Source organism: Uloborus diversus, chromosome 6 (genome assembly GCF_026930045.1).
Source record: "Uloborus diversus isolate 005 chromosome 6, Udiv.v.3.1, whole genome shotgun sequence".
Taxonomy (NCBI): Eukaryota; Metazoa; Arthropoda; class Arachnida; order Araneae; family Uloboridae; genus Uloborus; species Uloborus diversus.
In genome coordinates, this window is record NC_072736.1 from 141,593,316 (window position 1) to 141,613,414 (window position 20,099).

General features: G+C 32.6%; 1 protein-coding gene across 1 annotated transcript in view; it reads right to left on the bottom strand.

Moving 5' to 3' along the window:
- Positions 1–9,517: 9,517 nt before the first annotated feature.
- The window catches only part of LOC129225013 (agrin-like), a 121,603-nt gene continuing 111,021 nt past the window's right edge, over positions 9,518–20,099 (bottom strand). The window contains exons 27-30 of the mRNA XM_054859560.1: positions 19,938–20,019; positions 15,675–15,908; positions 12,028–12,131; positions 9,518–9,752 (exon numbers count right to left, since the gene is read on the bottom strand). Coding sequence (XP_054715535.1) covers positions 9,592–9,752; positions 12,028–12,131; positions 15,675–15,908; positions 19,938–20,019 — 581 coding nt within the window. The 3' untranslated portion in view covers positions 9,518–9,591. The remainder of the gene's footprint in view (positions 9,753–12,027; positions 12,132–15,674; positions 15,909–19,937; positions 20,020–20,099) is intronic.

The window sequence follows — 20,099 nt, forward strand, 5'->3', positions numbered from 1 at the left end:
CTTTATTATTAGTAAAGATTAATTAATATGTAAAGAACTGTTTATTTGATTATTTTTAATTATTTATTGTTATGTAAGATCGATGCGAAAAATTTTATTTCTAAGTACTTGATCATAAAAAATAAATAAATAAAAGAGGCATAATTCAAAAGGTCAAGACATTATTAATGAAAAATGAACTTCACTATAATTTTGTACATAATTTTAATTTTAATAAAATATTTTTTAATTTCGTTTCTATGTTAAAATTATTTTTTTTAATATGCTTAAATCATTCATACTTTTCCAACTACTTTATAATTTAAGCAACGTCTACCAAAGACTAAGCAACCTCTTAGTCACGGTAGACTAAAAATTTTAATAAAAACAGGATTTAAACTATTTATTAAAAAATAAATCAGCTTTATTTATTGAAATTTCGCGACGACAAGCAAACTTTTTCGAGCGAGCTCTAGCGGCCCGATAAACGGTACATAGAGGTACGAGGTCGACATTCCGTGACGTCTATCACGCCTTTGCAACATAACACAACTGGTAGACTTTTGTTTTTATATTTTATACATTGTAAACAGTTACTAAAAAAAAATTTAGGCTTATATATTTAAGTCAAAATTGACTGATTTTTTCGCACCTTGCGTGGGTGGTAGACACGGCACGGCAACGCTTCAGACGCGGTAGACATATATTTTTCGTTATGTTTATACGTAATCAATAATATTACCGAGTTTCAGCCCTATATATATAAGACAATTTCACAAGTTTTTGCAACATATTGCAAAATTTTTTATTAATTATTGCAACGATAACTTTTTGGTAGACTCGCGTTTTCTTCTTTTAAGTAAACTAATCTAATGTTTAAAAAAATTCTGGCCTTATATAAATAATGTATTAAAAACTGTCGCTATCTCCCCTACTATATTGCTTCCAACTGCGGCAAAAGATAAAAATTTACGTTTAGTTTTAAAATAACATAAAAGATAAACATGTTCATGATTTTTGGATAAATACCTGGATGTGATCGGGGAAAGTAGACATCTAATTCCAGAAATAATAGCAAGATACCCAACTGTTGCTTTGAGCACTGCAAAAAATAATTGTTGATTTTACAGTAGCGTATTGTGTTTCTTCCTACAATTCAATACTGATACGTTAAATACCAGAAAAGAACTGCTTTAGGTTGCGCAAAACGATGCTCAAAAGATGTCTTTTTCTAGACGTGACGTTTTGATGATAAACTGACAATTTCAAGATGGTCGAGTGCCATGTTTTTATTTTTGTCATATTCGCGTGAGGACATCTAAGCAGCAACTGAAATTAAGGGTAAGTACATGATACATTATTCATTTTCTTTTCTTTGCAATTTAGCTTTATTTTTCATCGGCAATGAGTGTAAAACAACGATGGTTATTTTAACATCACAATTTGCTTCCCATTATTCATTGCAAGATGTTGCCTTTGCAATTTATTTTAGATACAAAGTAGCAGCGGTTGTTTTGAAACAAATTTCTATGATATGATTTTGTGAATGTGTTGCGAGTTTGAACATTTTATTGGGCATATGATTGTTTTTTTTAAATTTAAAAGGTAGTTAATTCCCTTTTAAATTTTATTTAAAGCTATTACATTATTGGAATTTTCTTACAGGTTGCATTCTGCACTTAGAGAGTCAATACTTAATTTGTAAATACTTAAGTGAATCCGTAAGTCGTCTGGAAATAGATTTTTAACGCATTTCTGTTGATTTCTTTCTTTATTTTTTGAAATTCGGTTCAGTATCAATTCATTGAAAAATTTTATCTGGTCATTTTAATGATTTATTTTACAGCAAGATTACGCGTCCGATAGCATCAACAATTTTTATATACGAAAAATGATTCGATAAATCAAAAAAGTTCATGTTGCTTTACTGATATTGCTTTCATCTCCCTCAGAGTGTTGAATAAGTTGACTTCTCCGATTGGTGGATATACAGGGAAATGGAATTCACTGAACTGTTGAGCCTTGATATTTATCTATATAAAAAAAAACAATAATACATTCCAAAATTAATAAGCTTCTAAACACATAAACGCGAAGCGTCCGTCTTTTAAAAGTTTTCCATTTGCGTAAGCAGGAAACCGAAGTTTTACTTTAGGTACAATATGCCCCAGTGCCAGTACTATTAAAATTTCTGAACAAAGAAATAATTTTAGAAGTTTCAGAGGGTTGGAATTAAAGCTTTTCGTCTGTGATCTGGCAGTGATACGTTCTTGTTAAAGTTACAGCTTTTTAATTTAGCTGAAGTAGAATTTTCATATTTATTGCGCATTGTTTGGCATATTTCATTCGCTTTAAAGGGCTTGCTCATTAAACGTAGATGCTGCATTTTTTTGTATTTCAGTAGAACTTCAATTATTCGAAACTCTGTTAACCTAACCTTGAGTTTTAATTTTTTAAACTACTGACGCGAAGAGAGTGCTAATAATTTGAATGTGTGCAGGTGTGTATCTCCCAACCACTATAGCTTCGAACCCACGGCCCTTTGCTCATATGGTGCCCGTTGTTATTGTTTGAAAATTAATTTGAACGATATTGTTTTTAGCTACTGGTACCTACCTACGGTCCACGGGTCATATGAGGCCCGCGAAGCAGATGTATGTGGCTTGTTTTCAAGTTCAATGTGGCGAATCGAAAACAAAGGGGGGAGGGAAGGGTCTTGAAATTTGTTTGATTGAAGAGGGACTTAATAGAGAATAAGGTACAGATGTGATATACCCCCCCCCCTTGGCGAGGATAGAATTTTTAGCTCATTTCGAAAATCGCCAACGTTGGCGATAAAACTTTTTCCGGTAGCTCTAGTAACCCTGCAGAATATACCTGGGAAGTACAGATGTGAAGTAATTCTTTTCGCACGTGTGTCCGTGGAGGTAGGTGCACATATGTTCCGCTCTTAGGGGGATTTTAATTTGAAGTATTTTTAAGTTGAATACTCTAAAATAAAGTTTCAATTTAAACTTTATTTTAGAGTATTCTTCTTATTGTTACTTTTTTCTGTTAATTTAGCTGTGCTTTATAATTTAAAATGAGTTCTCTTTGCAGTGTTATTGAAAAATATCAATTGAAATTTATGAATGAGTCATCTTTTAATTTTTCGTCAGGTCGTCCAACCTTTGGACGTACCGGGGGGCTAAACAGATTTTTATTTACAAATTAATTGAAAATAAGGATGTTTTTTTTAGAATTTTTGAGGGAAATTGGGTTAATTCAAAATGAAATGTTATGTTCTAGATGTAATTCCGTAATGAAAATTAAAGCAACAAAAAGATGTTCAGACACTTAAAACTGTGTCATTATTGTACACTGAACGGAAGGAGCCACCCTTGGGTGTCTCCATGAAAATATACATAACTGTGACCATACTCCGACTGTAATGTATATTAACAGTCGGAGGGATAACGGACCGAGCGGAGCGAGGTCCTGGCGAGCCAGAGGTCTCATAGTACTTTCGTAATGAGACTGAGGCAGGGCCGGCGAGCCGAAGTCTCATTACGAAAGTACTATGAGACCGAAGGCTCGTATCCCGGAGAAATGATGAAAAAAAAATTAATGCATTAATTTCGACTTGTAATTAATACAATAATTTATTTCATTGTATTTTAATATGTTTACAAAAAACCCCGGCCCTGTACATTTTTGAAGCATATATTCGTGATGTTTTTTGTTGTGCTCTTATGTTGTTTTTATATATATTGTGTTCTGAAGTGCTTTGATCATGTTTTTTTATCTGATTTTTTTCCTGTTGGCGCTAAAAAAGCATCGCTAAGAACGATGTATGACATATGTCGTCATACATCGTTTTCTTGGCGACGCTTTCTTGGCGCCAACAGGAAAAAGTCGCCAAGGGTGGGGTATATCACATCAGTTCCGAGAATAATGTTAGCCGGTTTTACATGATCTATGACCAGTGGGACATATTGTGGACTTGAAGCTGATCCATGATGCCAATTGTTATTAACTAGTGACGTAGGCGAGATTGTTTTTCGCGATTGATGTCCATCGCACAGCCCGCGAGTAATATGGGACTTGCAAAGCTGTGCCTTGTGGCCCGCTTTTACCATTACGTATTATCAAATTTTACGATTTGAAAACTATTTATCAATGATCTTGATAACTCTTTTGGTTGAAGAATGACTCGATCGAGAGCGTTGGCTGGATTTTCTTTATAAAAATTATTAACTACTGTTAAATTTATGGTTTACTGCTGTTAATTTTACTGTATAAATTGTTTATAAGGCAGTTTTTATGGTCAAATACAGTTGATTTCACAGTACATTACTGCTAAATTTTAGTTTATTATTGCTAATTTCACAGTACAATTCCTTTAAAAGCCAGTATATTACTGCTAATTTTGTAGTTTATCATTGTTAATTTTACAGGAATATTCCTTTTAAAGCCAGTATATTACTGTGATTGAAGTGAAAAAACCAACGTAAATAAAGCACAAAATTTGAAGAAAATTTGTGCTTTATTTACGTTTTTTCTTCAAAATTTGTGCTTTATTTATGTTATTTTTTTTCACTTCTATCATATTGTAGCACAAAGCTTATATGATAATTTTTCATTTTTCAGTATACTACTTCTAATCTTACAGTTTATCATTGTTAATTTTACAGGTGAATTCTATCATAATACAATATATTACTTCTAATTTTACAGTTTTAACTAGGAACATCAGCTGTCAGTAATATGCCATAAAATCAACAGAATTTTTTTTTTTTTTTTTTGGAGTGAATCTACGATATGTTAAAACAATTTGAATACATATAATACTAAAGCATCAGCTAACTTTTGCTTCCAACTACTGCAAAAGATTTGAATTTTCGCCTAGTTTTTAAAATAACACAAATTAATAATGCACATGAGTTTTGGATAGATACCTGGATTTAATTGAAGAAAGCAGCTATGAGAAAATTAGATATGAATTAGATATGGGGTGTGAAACAAGTCATGTGTGACTTTAAACTCCGCGGATTGAAGGAACGACTAAAACAAAGTCTTAATGATAGAAAAATAGTAAATAAAAAATTTTAAAAATGTATCATTATTTTATTTCAACATAACTTTACTAAGCAACTTCAAAATTATTGCATTATTGCTAATTTATTTCACTTGATTTCTAGATGGGTTTTTCTTTACAATCATAATCTTTGATTCATTTTCATTTTTTAAGTCCAGTAGTTTCCTCAACCTTGTTTAACAAAGGTTTTCGTCTCATTGTTTGTAAAAATTATAAGTATGCTTTTTTAGGTTTAAAATGTATTTTTTTGCAAAGGTTTACACCCAGTTTCGTTTACATTCAAAATTTCCTCCCTCGTTAAATGCATCAAAAGGTATGATTGAAAACGAAAAACAGGAGGGAAGGAAATACCGGTTCGGCTAAACTGCGGAGACATCGTTGCACATGGCGTTAGGAAAAACAATTTGAGGTTTATTTCAATAAAAATAACAGTATAATTTATTGATTACACTTAGTTGTTTAAAAATACTTTATTAACATTTCTATACAAGTCAGATTGAAAAGTTACGTGATAATACATATCACGTAATACATATGTATTACTAATAACACATGTGAACTGCATTCATTATATGGCATCTTGGAATTCACTTTAAAATGTAGCTATTTACAAAGTATACAATGATATTCAAATTGATAAATAAGTTCCAAACTTTTCAAGAAATATATTCTCTTTACAAAACACTTTCTGTAAAGACTCGAACATTCAATTCTACTAACCTCATTTACAATGCACTGTTATTATGTTTATAAATTGTGATCACAATATATATATATATATATATATATATATATATATATATATATATATATATATATATGCTGTAATTTTTTTAAAAATATCTAAAATAAATAGTGTTAACAATAAAAATACTTACAGTAATCTATAAGTAAGCAGTCATTTCGAAAAGGGATCATTTGAGTTTTCAGCTGTTCCTTTTCGAGAGGGAAATGTTTTTATCAGGGGAGTTCTATCGCATTCCTGGTGTTATTTTCACTTTTAAGGGGGTCTATGACACAAGAATCGTCAAATTTTGCTATTTAAAAAAAAAAAAAATTAAAACACTTCTCCATTTCTTTCTGCTCAAAAGGACGTTTGAGTCTTGTTTCTATCTTAATTAGAACGAAAGATATATAATTATTTTTGTTGCATGCATTTAACTAATATTATTCTTAACTTTAAAACTTCAAACGGTTTTTCTCCATGATGAAATTTTTCCCGAATTTTTGCATTCAAACTCTTATAAGTCAAGAACTGATAGGATTTGGAGCACATCTTTTTCAAACAGTTTACAGTAGTTTTTATTCGGCAAATTTAAAAAACCGTTTTCTGCAAAAAATGTGATTTTTTTAAAAAAAGTATCTCTAAATTTTTTCGAAATTTTTCCTCAACTATTTTCTATTTTTGTTGAATTAATATTTCTTAAGTCGCCGAATAAAAATTAAAACTTAGATATTTGTGCATACTTTAAAAAAAAAAGTTGAAAATTGACTAAGAATATTTTAAGTTTTAGTGATTTAATGCAACCGCACTTTTTTTTCACAAAACAAATTGAATTTAAATTAAAAAATATATTTATGCTATGATTTTGCTTATTAAATAGATTGTGAATCAGTGCAAAAAAATTCAAAGCTCTAAACTGTTTAATTTTTTTTTTTCGAAATGTGTCCCGGGTCCCCTTAAGACAATCTGAAAATCAGAAATCCAGGTGTGAGACTTTTTTTCTCTCCATTCCACAATATAACTACATTATCAAAAACAATCTCTCCTCCCTCCTTACAAAAAAAAAAAGGAATGACTGAAAATTTGAGATGAGTTCAAAAGGAGCTCTTTTCAAACTGACCAATTTAGATGATATTTTGAAAGTTAAAAAAAAAGGCAAAGGTAAGGACAAATAACGTGAGATTAACCGAATATTGATTTCTAAATTGAATGATGAGATGCACGTCGTTGTCACGAACTGTATAAGGCTACTTGTGGTTATGAACTGAAGCACCATAATGAATTTAACCACAATGTCAAATAGTAAATGCAATTAACACCCCAGTAGTACTTACAAAGACCATTTCTGCTGGCTTTTCTGGTATTGCTTTCCAAAACACAGTATGCATTCATCCTGGTTCTGGGTGACGCGAACAAGTTTATTAATACTTAACAGGTCAGTGAAGTCACTATCGACAACCAACATTCTAAGCCTGTTTCTGCTTTAAGAGATCAGTGAAGTCACTACCGACAACTAATACTCTTGGTCTGCTTCTGGTTTAACAGATTAGCGAAGTCACTATCGGCAACCAACATTATTGGCGCTTTTCTGGTTTAACAGATCAATTAATTCACTATCGACAGCTAATATTCTTGGCGCCTTTCTGGTTTAACCTATCAATAATTTCGCTATCGACAACTAACATTCTTGGCCTGTTTCTGGTTTAAAACATCAGTGAATCATCAGTCGTTCTTGGCATGATTCTAGTTTTAACAGATCAGTGATGAAGCCGCTATCGACAACCAGTATTCTTGGCCTGTTTCCGGTTTAATGATTTCCTACAGAGCTTGTAGATCGTCGGAAGGCGTATTCCTCCAAAATGACGAGTAATATTGAAGTTATTCAATGCTTGGCTACACATTCATCATGGTGATGTCGATGATTATATCGACGACCCAACTACAGACCATGAAAGCCTTTTTCGGAATTCATCGATATACTGCAGACGTGCATATTATCGGTAACGAAACACTTTTTAAAGAGTTAAATAAATACCTTTGTGCATAAAAAGTAAAATAAGAAATAACAACGTCAAAAATCACAAATTGCAGATTAGCATTTTGTGTCTTTTGACGTTTTTGGATATTTCAAAGATTTAATTAGGGTAAAGTTGCCCTATTTCGTCCCCCCTAAGTGTTTTGGCCTCTGATTAGCATACGTTACGACCAATTAATCAAAAAAAAAAAAAAAAAACATAGCACCACCAACTAAGCATGAACATGGCATTTAAGCTTAAATACAAAAAACGCGATTTGTTTTCTGTTGAAAAAAAAAGTTTTAAGAATTGCACTTTAACCAGATTAAAAAGTTATTGTGCTAATTTAGTCCCCCTCCCCTCCAATACAGATACTATACGAGGTAATAATAAGTAGAAACCTGGTAATAGTAATAAATACGGATTAAGAATTGTATTAAAGAAAAACATTACAAAATGAGTGGATTTTTTTTAAAACAAAATACTTAATTAACAAATGTGATATTGATTTTTAAAGCCTCCAAGCAAAGCGTCAAAGCCGATTTTCTGCCACGAGATGCATTGAAAGAAATAAGCCAATATTTATCCATGCCTGTCTTCATAATAACGTTTTTGACACATAGGATGCTCACTGCTCAGCATCTACATTTTTACTCCAATTTTGGTAGAGGACGAACATAGGGACATAATATTCGCCAATATGGCGACTTCCTGCTCTACCGAAACGAAGAAATGCGCTTCAATCGTTCAGTTTACAGCTTCCCCTAATGTTCCAAATTTAACTGAATAAACACATTTTAATAAAGCTAAAAGATCATTTACAAATAGTGTTACGTTAAATCAAGTTTTTGGTAAATCTGAAAAAGTGCTCTCAAACGATGATGCAGCGGACTAGATTCATGAAACTTTCACCAATAAGTCGTGTTCTTGACTGCAACCAGACAAAATATCACTGGCGGCGACACCTAGTGTGAGATCAGAGAAACATAAGGTGATGAAATTGGGAATGAGGACGAAATGTGGCTACTTTACACTACTCAAACCGTCAAAACGTCATTATATACGTTCGTTTCGATGATTGCTTAAAGGGACAGAAACATTTCTTTTATTATTTTTATGCCTTGCACACCGCATTCACAAGGAAAATTTCTACACAATATACCTGTCTTTCTGCCATGGGCGAATTAGCTGCAGTGTCTAAAAAAAAAAGAGTTTTTGAAATACTTGAAGAAACGTGTTTTTGAATCCCGAGAAACACTAATAAAATGCTAGAATTAGACGATCTTTTCATGCTTTATTTTCAGCGAAAAACAAATAAACAAGTTTGAAAAATAAAGCTGAAGAAAAATAGATAACAAAAAGCAGAAAAAGGAAAAGCGATTTTTTAAAACTACTGCTGTTTACTTGCCCAGGGCAGTAAGTACTCACTTATATATATTTTATTTTGCAAGTTCTTTGATTGAAATTTAAACAGTTTAGAATTTATGTATATATGGCATAACTATCGAAATATTGCATATATTTCTTCTCGCAGGCTCAAACATTTATAAATACAAACTTTTCGCAATTATGCTTAAATCCTTTTCCTGAAAATTTCTCATTCTCTCATCATCTTTTACTCTACATCACTCATTATTTTTTTTAAATTCCATTGATTTCATTAACATATTTTTCTCACACCAACTATAAATTACTTCAATGAAATTTGACCAGTTTTTCAAAGGAACATGTAAGTTTGATTTTGCAAAGTTCAGTCAAGTAAGCTGATTGACTTTGAGAGTTCGGATGGGAAATGACTATGTCTGACGTAGTTTCGAATTTCCACAAAATTCTATGTCTTCTGAGCCTGTTAGTAGATGCTGAAGTGGACTTTTGTCTATGATAACAGAATCAATACATCCAACGAATCCTTGGTAATAGTGAAATGGAAGACCTGTCGGCAAGTTGGGTGATCCTCCTAAAAAATAAAGCACGAACATTTTTAGAAAAACTTTTTTTTGGCAACAAGCTGCACAAAATCTTTAAATTTTAAATGTGAACTGGAATAGTTGAACATTATAAAGTTTGTTTTCCAAAAACACAGGTTAGTAACTATTAAAGCAATCTTAAATGTTTATAAAAATTTTCGTTTAGACGAAAAAACTTTTTTTAAGTACTATTTACATTACATACACTGTTCGGTACTGCAAATGCAACACCAAGAAGGAGTGTTCAGAGATTTATGCAAATTTTAGAGTAGACGTACATCACTGAGTTATGTAAATGATGTGAAATGCACAGCTCTCCGACGCACGTGAAGTAAGATATAAGGGAAGGAACTTGCAGAATGGGCAATATTCGTGTCGTTATTTCTGACAGGAGAATTATCGAAGAAATTTTGTTTCTGTCTTGGAGGATACGTGTAACAAGAGAGAATGCCAGACCGCCGTCAACGAAGGCACTTCCAGCAGATAGACGATTTTACGAGGGGTATGGTGATCGGACTGAGAAGGAGATGTTAGTCCGTACGTCAAATCGCAGCTGATATCCACATGGATGCGAGCACGGTGCATCAGCTGTGCCGAAGATGGTTGGAACAACGAAATGTGGCAAGATTGTTGTGCAGGGGCAGCCAGAGTGACGTCAGAACGCGTGGATCGACGCATCAAGCTGTACCGACAAGCTGTAGCAGACCCACAAGTCACTTGTTCATCGATTCTGCAGCAGGTGCAAGACACCCTGAATGTTCCCGTGTCAACCAGAACCATTTCCCGTCTTTTGGTCGCACGTGATCTGCAATCACGGCGTCCGCTAAGAAGATTGCCATTGACCCCACAACATAGACCGCAACGTTTACTTTGGTGCCGGAATAGAGCGGCGTGGATGACAGAATGGCGAAACGTCGTGTTCTCAGATGAATCTCGCTTCTGTTTATCCAGTGATAGTCGCCGCATACGTGTGTGGCGTCGACGTGGAGTCAGATCTAATCCGGCAGTGATTGTGGAACGTCCCACCGCACGACAACGTGGCACAAAGGTTTGGGACGCAATTGCGTACAATTCCATATCACCTCTAGTTCGTATTCAGGGCACTATAACGGCCCAACGATACTTGGATAATGTGCTGCGGCCGGTGGCAGTTCCTTACCTTCAAGGGCTACATAATGCAATTTTTCAGCAGGATAACGCCCGACCACACAGTGCTGGTATCTGCCAACATGCTCTCCAAGGTACACAGATGCTTCCCTGGCCACCATAGTCTCCTGACCTGTCCCCAGTTGAACATGTTTATGATGTGATTAGAAGCCGTTTGCAGACTCTGTCCCTGCCTCGTTCAGAAGACGAACTGTGGCAAATGGTTGAAAGGGAATGGAGAGCCATCCGCACCCTTATTGACTCTATGCCTAGACGTGTTTCTTCGTGTATCGCTGTCCGCTGTGGTCCCTACATCCTACTGAGCCGACGCCGTTCTCGCTCTGTATTCAGCCTATCATTTTGAAACTAAGATCATTTATTATTCTATGCTGTCTCTGTCTTTTTCTCAAATTTCATCACTTTCTGACCACTCCTTTTTGGTGTTGCATTTTCAATGTCGAGCAGTGTACATTAGAAATCAATGTTTTTTCAGCGCACACCGGAACTGTGGGGTGTTTTATTTTATGTATCATATTTGGTCACTGCACCATGATATTAAGTTGGTTTTCAAAAAAAATAATATCATACATATTTTTTCTTTCTTTTCTAATGTGTTTATTTATTTTTCAACTGAAAGTTTTATAAAGCTTTCTAAGATCAAAAGAAAAATTTAGCGACATTTGCTTCTTGTAACTGAAGAGATGTAAGGGTAGCTATGTACGCGCGTCATGTATAAATACATCATCATATTATGTAGATCATCTAAAAACATCATTTGTAACAACGGTTTGCTTTCGCTGATATTTCACTTAAAACGGAAAATGCAGAATACGGATTACGTAATGTGACACTAATTATCGTTTGAGGTTCAATTTTGATGAAAGAAAAAATGACTGTAGCTATCTTTTATTAGTTTATAATTCGAAAAAATCTACCGTTAACTAAAACACTGTAATTAAAAAAAAGCATAAATTACATAAACTCTGGCTTTTTTCATGAGAGATAAATATTTTAAACATAATGTCACCTGTAAGTACACTGCAATTACTGTAAAGTGTTTTAAATATTTCAACAAACTGCCTCAACAACTTTTTGCTAAAGAATTTTCTTTTTACTTACCTATCCATAACATCCCATCTGTGTTTAAATCTGTAGCTCCAGGTTCCGAAATGTTTGATGTGAGGAAAGATTTATCCAATCGTATTTCTCCCAGTCTTTTTTTCCTTTGAGGAAAAAGAAAACATTACAACAATTTACTTTACGTTAAAGTGATAAACTATTCCTGTAAAATATTAAAACAAGATTTTTTAGCGGCAGTTTGCATTTCAGAAAAGAGCAATAGAATGCAGGGTACAACAGAACTTCTCAGTCGTCACTCACCCACTGCAATTTCTTTAACAATATTTATTGGTACCCAGATCTTTTCCAATTGAAGTGTATTAAAAAAAAACGTATATTGATATACATTTTTCCAAATAATTATTGATGAAATTTAACTTTTATTGATTATTCATATTACCAATAAAAGTTTATAATTAAACAAAACTGATTTTCAATGATAATGAATTAAATTCTTCTATTTTTATATTTTAAAAAGATATTATGATTGAAGGGCATAACCTAAAAAAATCTATACAGAAGATAAGTAGACTTTGATCCGCTTTCTATTAACCAAATATGCTTATTTTCCCCTCAAGTGTAATAGATACGGGGAGCATGGCCGCCTAAATTTTCTATTTCGATGCATACTATTGTTTGCGACTTTTTAGATTAATATATTTTTTATACACATATAAGTGTGATGGCTCCCAGTTTTTCCAGAAACGGATTTTTCAGCTCTTCCAAATGTTCTCAAAAGAAAATGGCAACCGGAATCTTTGCCATCACTTTTGGAACTCTTATTGCTCTGATTGAAGATTTGCTTTAGAGGTCTTGCTTACGCGGCGTTTTTCTGTGCCATCGACTCCGTGCCTCTGCAGTACCTGATCCTTTTATGATTTATGTTTCCGACACTGCAGCGAATTCTGAACTATACCTCACTGCAAAAATCTCCTTTGCTGTACCATGATCCTCGAAAGCTATAATAAATAGTAAAAAAAATCAGTCCATGTCGAGTAGTTGTCAATGTCAATTACTAACTGCGTAGTTGTACATTAAGCAAATGTGCTGCTTAAAGCAATTTTATACTCTTTTGTTTTGTAATAATTGCTTCCTCTATTGTACTTCTTATTTGTCTAGTACGGATCATAATTCCACTCTTATTTTACTGTTAGCTGAAATTAAGAATATATATATATATATATATATATATATATATATATATATATATATATATATACGTAAAAATGTTCAATAATTTAAAAAAGAATAGTTTACATGATGGCAGTTTTTGTGCAGCAAAATGCAAAAAAAAAAAAAAAAAAAAAAAAAAATCTATGAATTTTACAAATTATCTTGCAATGTTTCTACTATTTCTCTCTTTTTTAAATAGAAACCGCCTAGATTTTTTTGCTTATAAGCATTTTAAAGACAAATAAATAAGGATCATTTGATACTACGTTGTAAATTTGGAGCAGTTGCTTTTAAATACTTTCGATAAAGTTGCCAAAATTCAGATGAGAAGAAAGAAGACTAGAATAAAAATGATACGAAGCAGTAGGAAAGAAAAAGGAAACTTTCCTTTTTAAGCGTTAACTACAGACATATGGATGGTTCTAGTTACTAGAAAACTTCGAATTTTTACTACAAATGTTGTTGTATTAAGCATAATGCACGTTGTAAAAGTCGTTGCGTGAAACAAGTGTACATTTATAATATTAAAAATTTAAAGATATAAGTAAGAAAAGCCTTTGGTTTTTAAAGTTGAAACTTTTCAATGTTCACTATCGTTGCAGATAAAGTTGCACATTCTTATCGTTACGAATTTGAAAGTAAAATCAAAATTTTCACTTGATTTCTGAACATAAAATTAAAATTTTACTACAATGAATACTATCTTTGTAGTAAAAGACCGTGTCCAATCATAGTACTCTTAATTGAAAGGCAAAGCAACGAATCGCCGACGGCTGCTTTTAAATTGCGATCAGAAGAACTTATGTGCTTTTGTTTAACATTTCAAGTAAGCATCTTATCTCCCATAGATCCATTTTCGTACGCAGAAGCAGAAATATTCAATCCATTTTGCAAATTAATGCTTTATTTAATTTACTAAGTAACAGCTATACTTGATTTAATTAAGTGTAGAGTAACGGCACCAGTAACAGACATGCTTAAGAAATCGCTCTTAGTGAAACTCAACTTTCTGAGCCTTTTAATATTTTATACTTTTAAAACTATTTTTCTCTCATGCAACTACATCTCATCTAACGTTTAGCTGCTTTTAGATCCTCTGAATTAGTTAAATCTATTTTTACTTGCTCGATTTCGAAAAAAAGGTCCAACCCCCCAGTAACAGATACCGGAAAGTCTGATAATACCCAGTAACAGTTAGGATGAGGAAAGAATGGGAAACGGACAAAAATTCCTTTTTTGTCTTCAAAATGGGCAAAAGTCCTTTATTTTTTTGAACTAAACCCTTATAAAATTTAAATGAACATGAAATACCAGCTGACCTCGTGGTAGCTGTTCATAACCTTCCACTACAACATTGTAAATACAAATTCACTCTCATAGCACTAGATGGTTGCACCGTATTCACGGGCCCCAACATCAGTTTTACCCGTCCAAAAGACTTATTGTTTAAATCCAAACTTATGACTATCCGTTACTGGACGCTTGTATGATACTGGTGCCGTTACCCTATGTGTTTAATGTAAAGTTGGTGCAAAATGAACAATTTTCAACAATGATTGTAAATCTCAGCAGCTGATCAACAAAAGTATATAATTTTGATGCACGAAATACAGAGTGTTTCAAAATGAATAGCGGGGTTTTAACAAGTTATAATATTTATTACACCAAACTTACAGCCACAAGTGATATATCAAATAAAAGAGAAACTCAAACAGTTTTACATAATAGCCTACAAATGTTCAATGTGAGCACCATTCGTCACTCGGCACACGCCAAGAGATATGCGAGTTCTTCCCAAACTTTGATGAGTGTCTCATTAGTAATTGCTATAACAGCTGTTTCAATCCTGTTCCTTAATTCGGGAAGGTCGGCTGGCAGTGGAGGCACATACACACGGTCCTTAATAAACCCCCAAAGATAGAAATCACACGGCGTTAGGTCGGGTGACCGTGGAGGCCATGGGAAACAAGTCCTGTCATTAGGCCCCTTACGGCCAATTCAGCGGTCGGGTACAGTTAGATTAAGCCAATCGCGTACCTCTATTCCAGTCAGGCGGTGCACCATCTTGATGAAAGATGAAGTTTTTTGTGAAACAGAAAACGCTTTCTGTTCTTTAGTCGCCATCTTCGCTACAAGCGCTTTCTAGCGGATTGCAGCAGAAACATTCCACGTGCATGCGCACTGATGCCAACAAACAAAACTGTTTGAGTTTCTCTTTCATTTGGTATATCACTTGTGGCTGTAAGTTTGATGTAATAAATGTTATAACATGTTAAACCCCCGCTATTCATTTTGAAACACCCTGTAGTTTAAAATTTGTGTTCTTTAAAATTTCTAACTCTTTATCTGTTTATCAATCGCAATTTTCCAAACATATTTCATGATTGAGCAAGGTTAAATATATTCTAATTAATGCACGTGAAATTCAACGGAACAAAAATTTAATCAAGATTCAAAGAATTATTACTCCTTACCTGTGAATGGTCATAGAGTGCCATAAGCCGTCATCGACTCTTTTGTTGCCCTTAATAACCCAGAAATCTTTCTGCTTGCCTAAGTTGTAGCTGAGTTCAGGATATCCATTCACTATAGCAACAGCAAGGTAATCGCCTTTAAGACTAGAGCCTTTATTCGTCCAGAACAATAGCCCCGTAGAATGAGTGGTACGAAATCGAACTTGGAACCTATTTGATTTCCTGCTGCGGGAGCTGAGCGGAATGAAATGGATGAAATTAGTTTCTGTATTGGAGCTGGACATGATACAACTAACTTTTACAGCCGCATTGCGTCTGAGGAATTGAAAAGTGTATTATATCAGTGAATACTCGAGACGAAAAAATAGGAAGTAATGGTAAAAATAAAAAATATTGTAATGAGCGTATTTAATGTTAGATAATTTGTTTACTTTTATCATAATATAGGGGTTTTTGGTAAAAGGGATAAAGTAAGTTTTTATATGGTCTAGAGGTAATTCAATTACTTTTTAAAGTCACTTAGCGTCTGAATTATCACCAATTTCATTATTTAGAGTCCATATGAGGCAGTGAGAAGCAAAGGGTTGCAAGTGGACTATTTTAAGTTTCGAGTAAAACACGTTTATAAATCAGATCCTAGGAAGGCTTTCATTGAATTTTTTTTTTAAGTCATACTATACAGCAGCAACTACCAGGGCTACTAGTACCATTTCGTGCCCCAAGACAGAAGAGAGGTTCACCTGCCATATGTTCTGGTTATCTCCAAATTTTTAATTTTGCCACTTGCATCCCTTTGCGTCTCACTACCTCATATGTAAATTTGGAAAAATTGAGAGCAATGAAAAAAAAACAAAAAAAACATGAAATTGTGTCACATTAGTTACTCACTCTAATCATTTTTTAAGCTTTTTATTTGTTTTGAAACTAATAAAATTAGTTTTGTTGTTATCTGGAATAAAAAAAAAGCTGCATTGCGTCTGAGGACTTGCAAATTATATCACATCAAGGCAATGTTTAAGTAGAAAACTAAGACTTCAAAACAAAAAATTTAGTGTTCGTGTTTCCAACTACATAGCGTATTAAGGCTTACAAATTACATTATTTTGATTCCTATTCTCAATTGAAAAATCAGAAAATGAACTGTTTAGTTTTTTAGCTATTTATTTCTTTTAAAATGGATAAAGTTAGTTTCGCTATTGTCTTGACTTCATATAAGTAACTTTAAAATCTGCATTGCATCTGAGGACTTGCAAAGTATATTATATGAAGCCAATGTTTGAGTGAAGAAACTAGAAAGTAATTGTAAAACTGAACATTCATTGTTTATGATCGTATTTAGTGTTTAACATAATTTTCCTATAATTTTCCTATTTTTGTTTTCTGTAATAATAATAGTTTTTATATTGTCTAGACATAAAAAATCCTATAACTGTACAATTTATATCATAACGTCTGAAGGCTCAAGTTCTACTATTTAAAGTCAGTGTTTGATTGAAAATAAAAGTAAAGAAGAGGGGGGAGGGGAAACAACTAATTTGCTGTTCATAATCGTATTTAATGTTATATAATTTCTTTGAAACTACCTTTTTTTTTCCTTTTTTTCCTTTTCTAATTGGATAAAATTAATTTTAATACAGGGTGTTCCGTTTTCACCTGCAAGTCCTTTATTTTCGCAACCGTTAGTCCTGGCTGTATACTTTCAATTGCTAAAATGTTCAAAATCTGTTGCAGAATTAAGATATTAAAAGTTTGAAGCAAAAATAAAAATGAGTCAAAAATTCAAAATTTAACTTTTTATACGTGCCCTAGGTCCTCTAACTAATATTTACAGAAATAATTTCTATTAAAAACTATTACTGACACAAAATAATTGACATTTGTGCAACCAAATCTCAAGGAGATATTCCAGTTCATTTTAAGGGACCATACAGATGATGAGATTGGAACTAATCGCCCTTTCAGAAGAATGACAGGTCGTCAAAGTAAGAAAAACAAGGTATTTTTATTTTTCATTGCTATTCAAAAATAAGTGCAAATGTTATGCCGTGATACGTTAAAACGCACCACAAAACCTCGAACAATGAAAAAACCACGCTGTATGCACACATATACATTTAAACACTTGTTAACCGCTATATTTTCCCCCAAAAGGTGTTATTGACGGCGAGTGAAAAGCGGTGTAAGTCACACAACGCTGCGTTTCATGTTTTGGCGAATATTGGTCGTACTAATTTCAAACGTTTTGTGTTGGAATTATTTTTCAATGGAGATTATTTCCCTAAACATAATTTAGGGGACCTGGGGCCCGTATAAAAATTTAAATTTAATATTTTTGGCTTATTTTTATTTTCACTTCAAATTTTTATATCTTAACTCTGCATTTGATTTTGAACATTTTTGCACCTGGAAGTATACATCTAGGACTAACGGCTGTGAAAATAAAGGTCTTGCAGGTTAAAGCGGAACACCCTGTATACTTTACATTCTAGAACGTAATTCAAATAACTTTTGCACTCGGATAACGTCTGGAAACTCAACTTAAATTTTTAGGGTTCATACTTGACTGAACGAACTGCTAAGTAGTAGTGAAGAAAAAAGCTAAAAAAATTATATTGTTCATGACTATTTATATAGTGTTACATTAGTTATATTTTAATTTTTTTACCTAATATCTTTTGAAAGATATTAAGTTAGTCTGTATTGTCTAAACTTAAAACAAGTAAATTTTTACACCTGCATTACTTGTCACCATCTGAGGAAAATTTGTTTTATCAGGTCGATATTTGATTGGAAAAATGTGAAAGTAATGAAAAATCTAAACATTTATTGTTTATGGTCGTATTTAGTGTTACATAATTATTCCGCGTTACAGCGTTTTTAAGCAATTTTGCTTCATTTGAAAGAGATGAAAATATCTTCTACATTGGCTAGACATAATACACGTAAATTTTACAGTTAAATTGTTACATAAGCGTCTGAAGACTCTTTATTGTATAAAGAAAGCCTAATTGAAAAAATTAAAAAGTTGATGAACGGAAATTATTTGTTGGTATGGAATAGCTAAAACCTTGGTGTTCCTGACTGAATTTATTGTTGCATATCATTTATTTACAATTAAAATTATTTAGCTATTTATTTTTTAAATGTATTTATTGAATCGGATGAAACTAGTTTTTGTATTGTCTAGACTAGACCAAGTAGTTTTGATCGGTGAAGAGTGTCTGAAAGCTCACTAAAATATTATACCAATCCCATTTTTAATTGAAAAAAAATTCTTTCTCATGACCGAGTTACAAAATGTATTTTTTCTGTACTTTCTAGACATAATGTAACTTTCACTGAAGATTAGCGTCTGAAGACACACAAAATATGTTATGCCTCAGAAAGTAATGATAACGCTAAAAACGTGAACGTTACTGTATTTAGTGTTACATATTTGCTACTTTGAGTATTTTACTAGCTATTTATTTTGAAATGGATAAAATTAGTTTCTGTATTGGCTGTGAAACATACAAGCAACTTTTGCAGTCGGGTAGCGTTAGAAGACGCACAATTTGTGTTATATGAAGCGAATGCTGAGTTTTAAAAAATTAAAAAGTAATGAGAAAACTAAATACTTTAAGAGTTAATGTCAGATTCTTTGATAGTTCTAGTACTTCAGAAGTCTGAAACAATTGAAATTCATACCTTCCTTTATACATTTGGACGAATAATTAAAATTTCCACAAGTTTTAAAATGAATAGCAAAGATTGTGATTTCTAACATGCAATTCAAGAGAGAATAGCTTACAGAATATCCTATACATATCGAAAACAAACTAAATGTATATTTAAAATGTAAGGTTATCTGAAAAAATTACTTTTACATTTTGTGGATTTCAAAATTCTGAATTTGGATAAGACATTGGGAATAGAAATATTGAACCGAAAAGTTTAAGTTAAACATTTATAACGTGTTTCCTTTAATAATACTTCGTATAAAGATATAAAAGTTTTGCTCTAACTGTAAAACTTCCAGCTTTAATAAATATTAGTAAAAACAAGTACTTTTAATATTTTCATAATTTACATACAGTTTAATCCCTTATAGCTTTATGATTTAATCTGATTTTTTACAAAAAAAAAAAGATTATTTTTTAGAAACTAATCTAAAGTGCTGACTTCAAGCAAGGGCAGAACACTATTCAGTAAGTTTTTCCGAAATTTAAACGAAACTGAAAAAATAGTATAGTTCTGATGCGTTATTAAAATTTTCATACTTACCCTTTTACATTCTTGTACGGAAAATTCAGATATGTTGTTCCATTGAAAGAAATAGCACGCTGAAAATCCTTTTTGCGAATTCCTGAAAAAATGAAAACTATGATGTTTATTGTTATTACATAAAATAATTTAAAATAGCACAGCAAAAATTTCAGCTCTTAC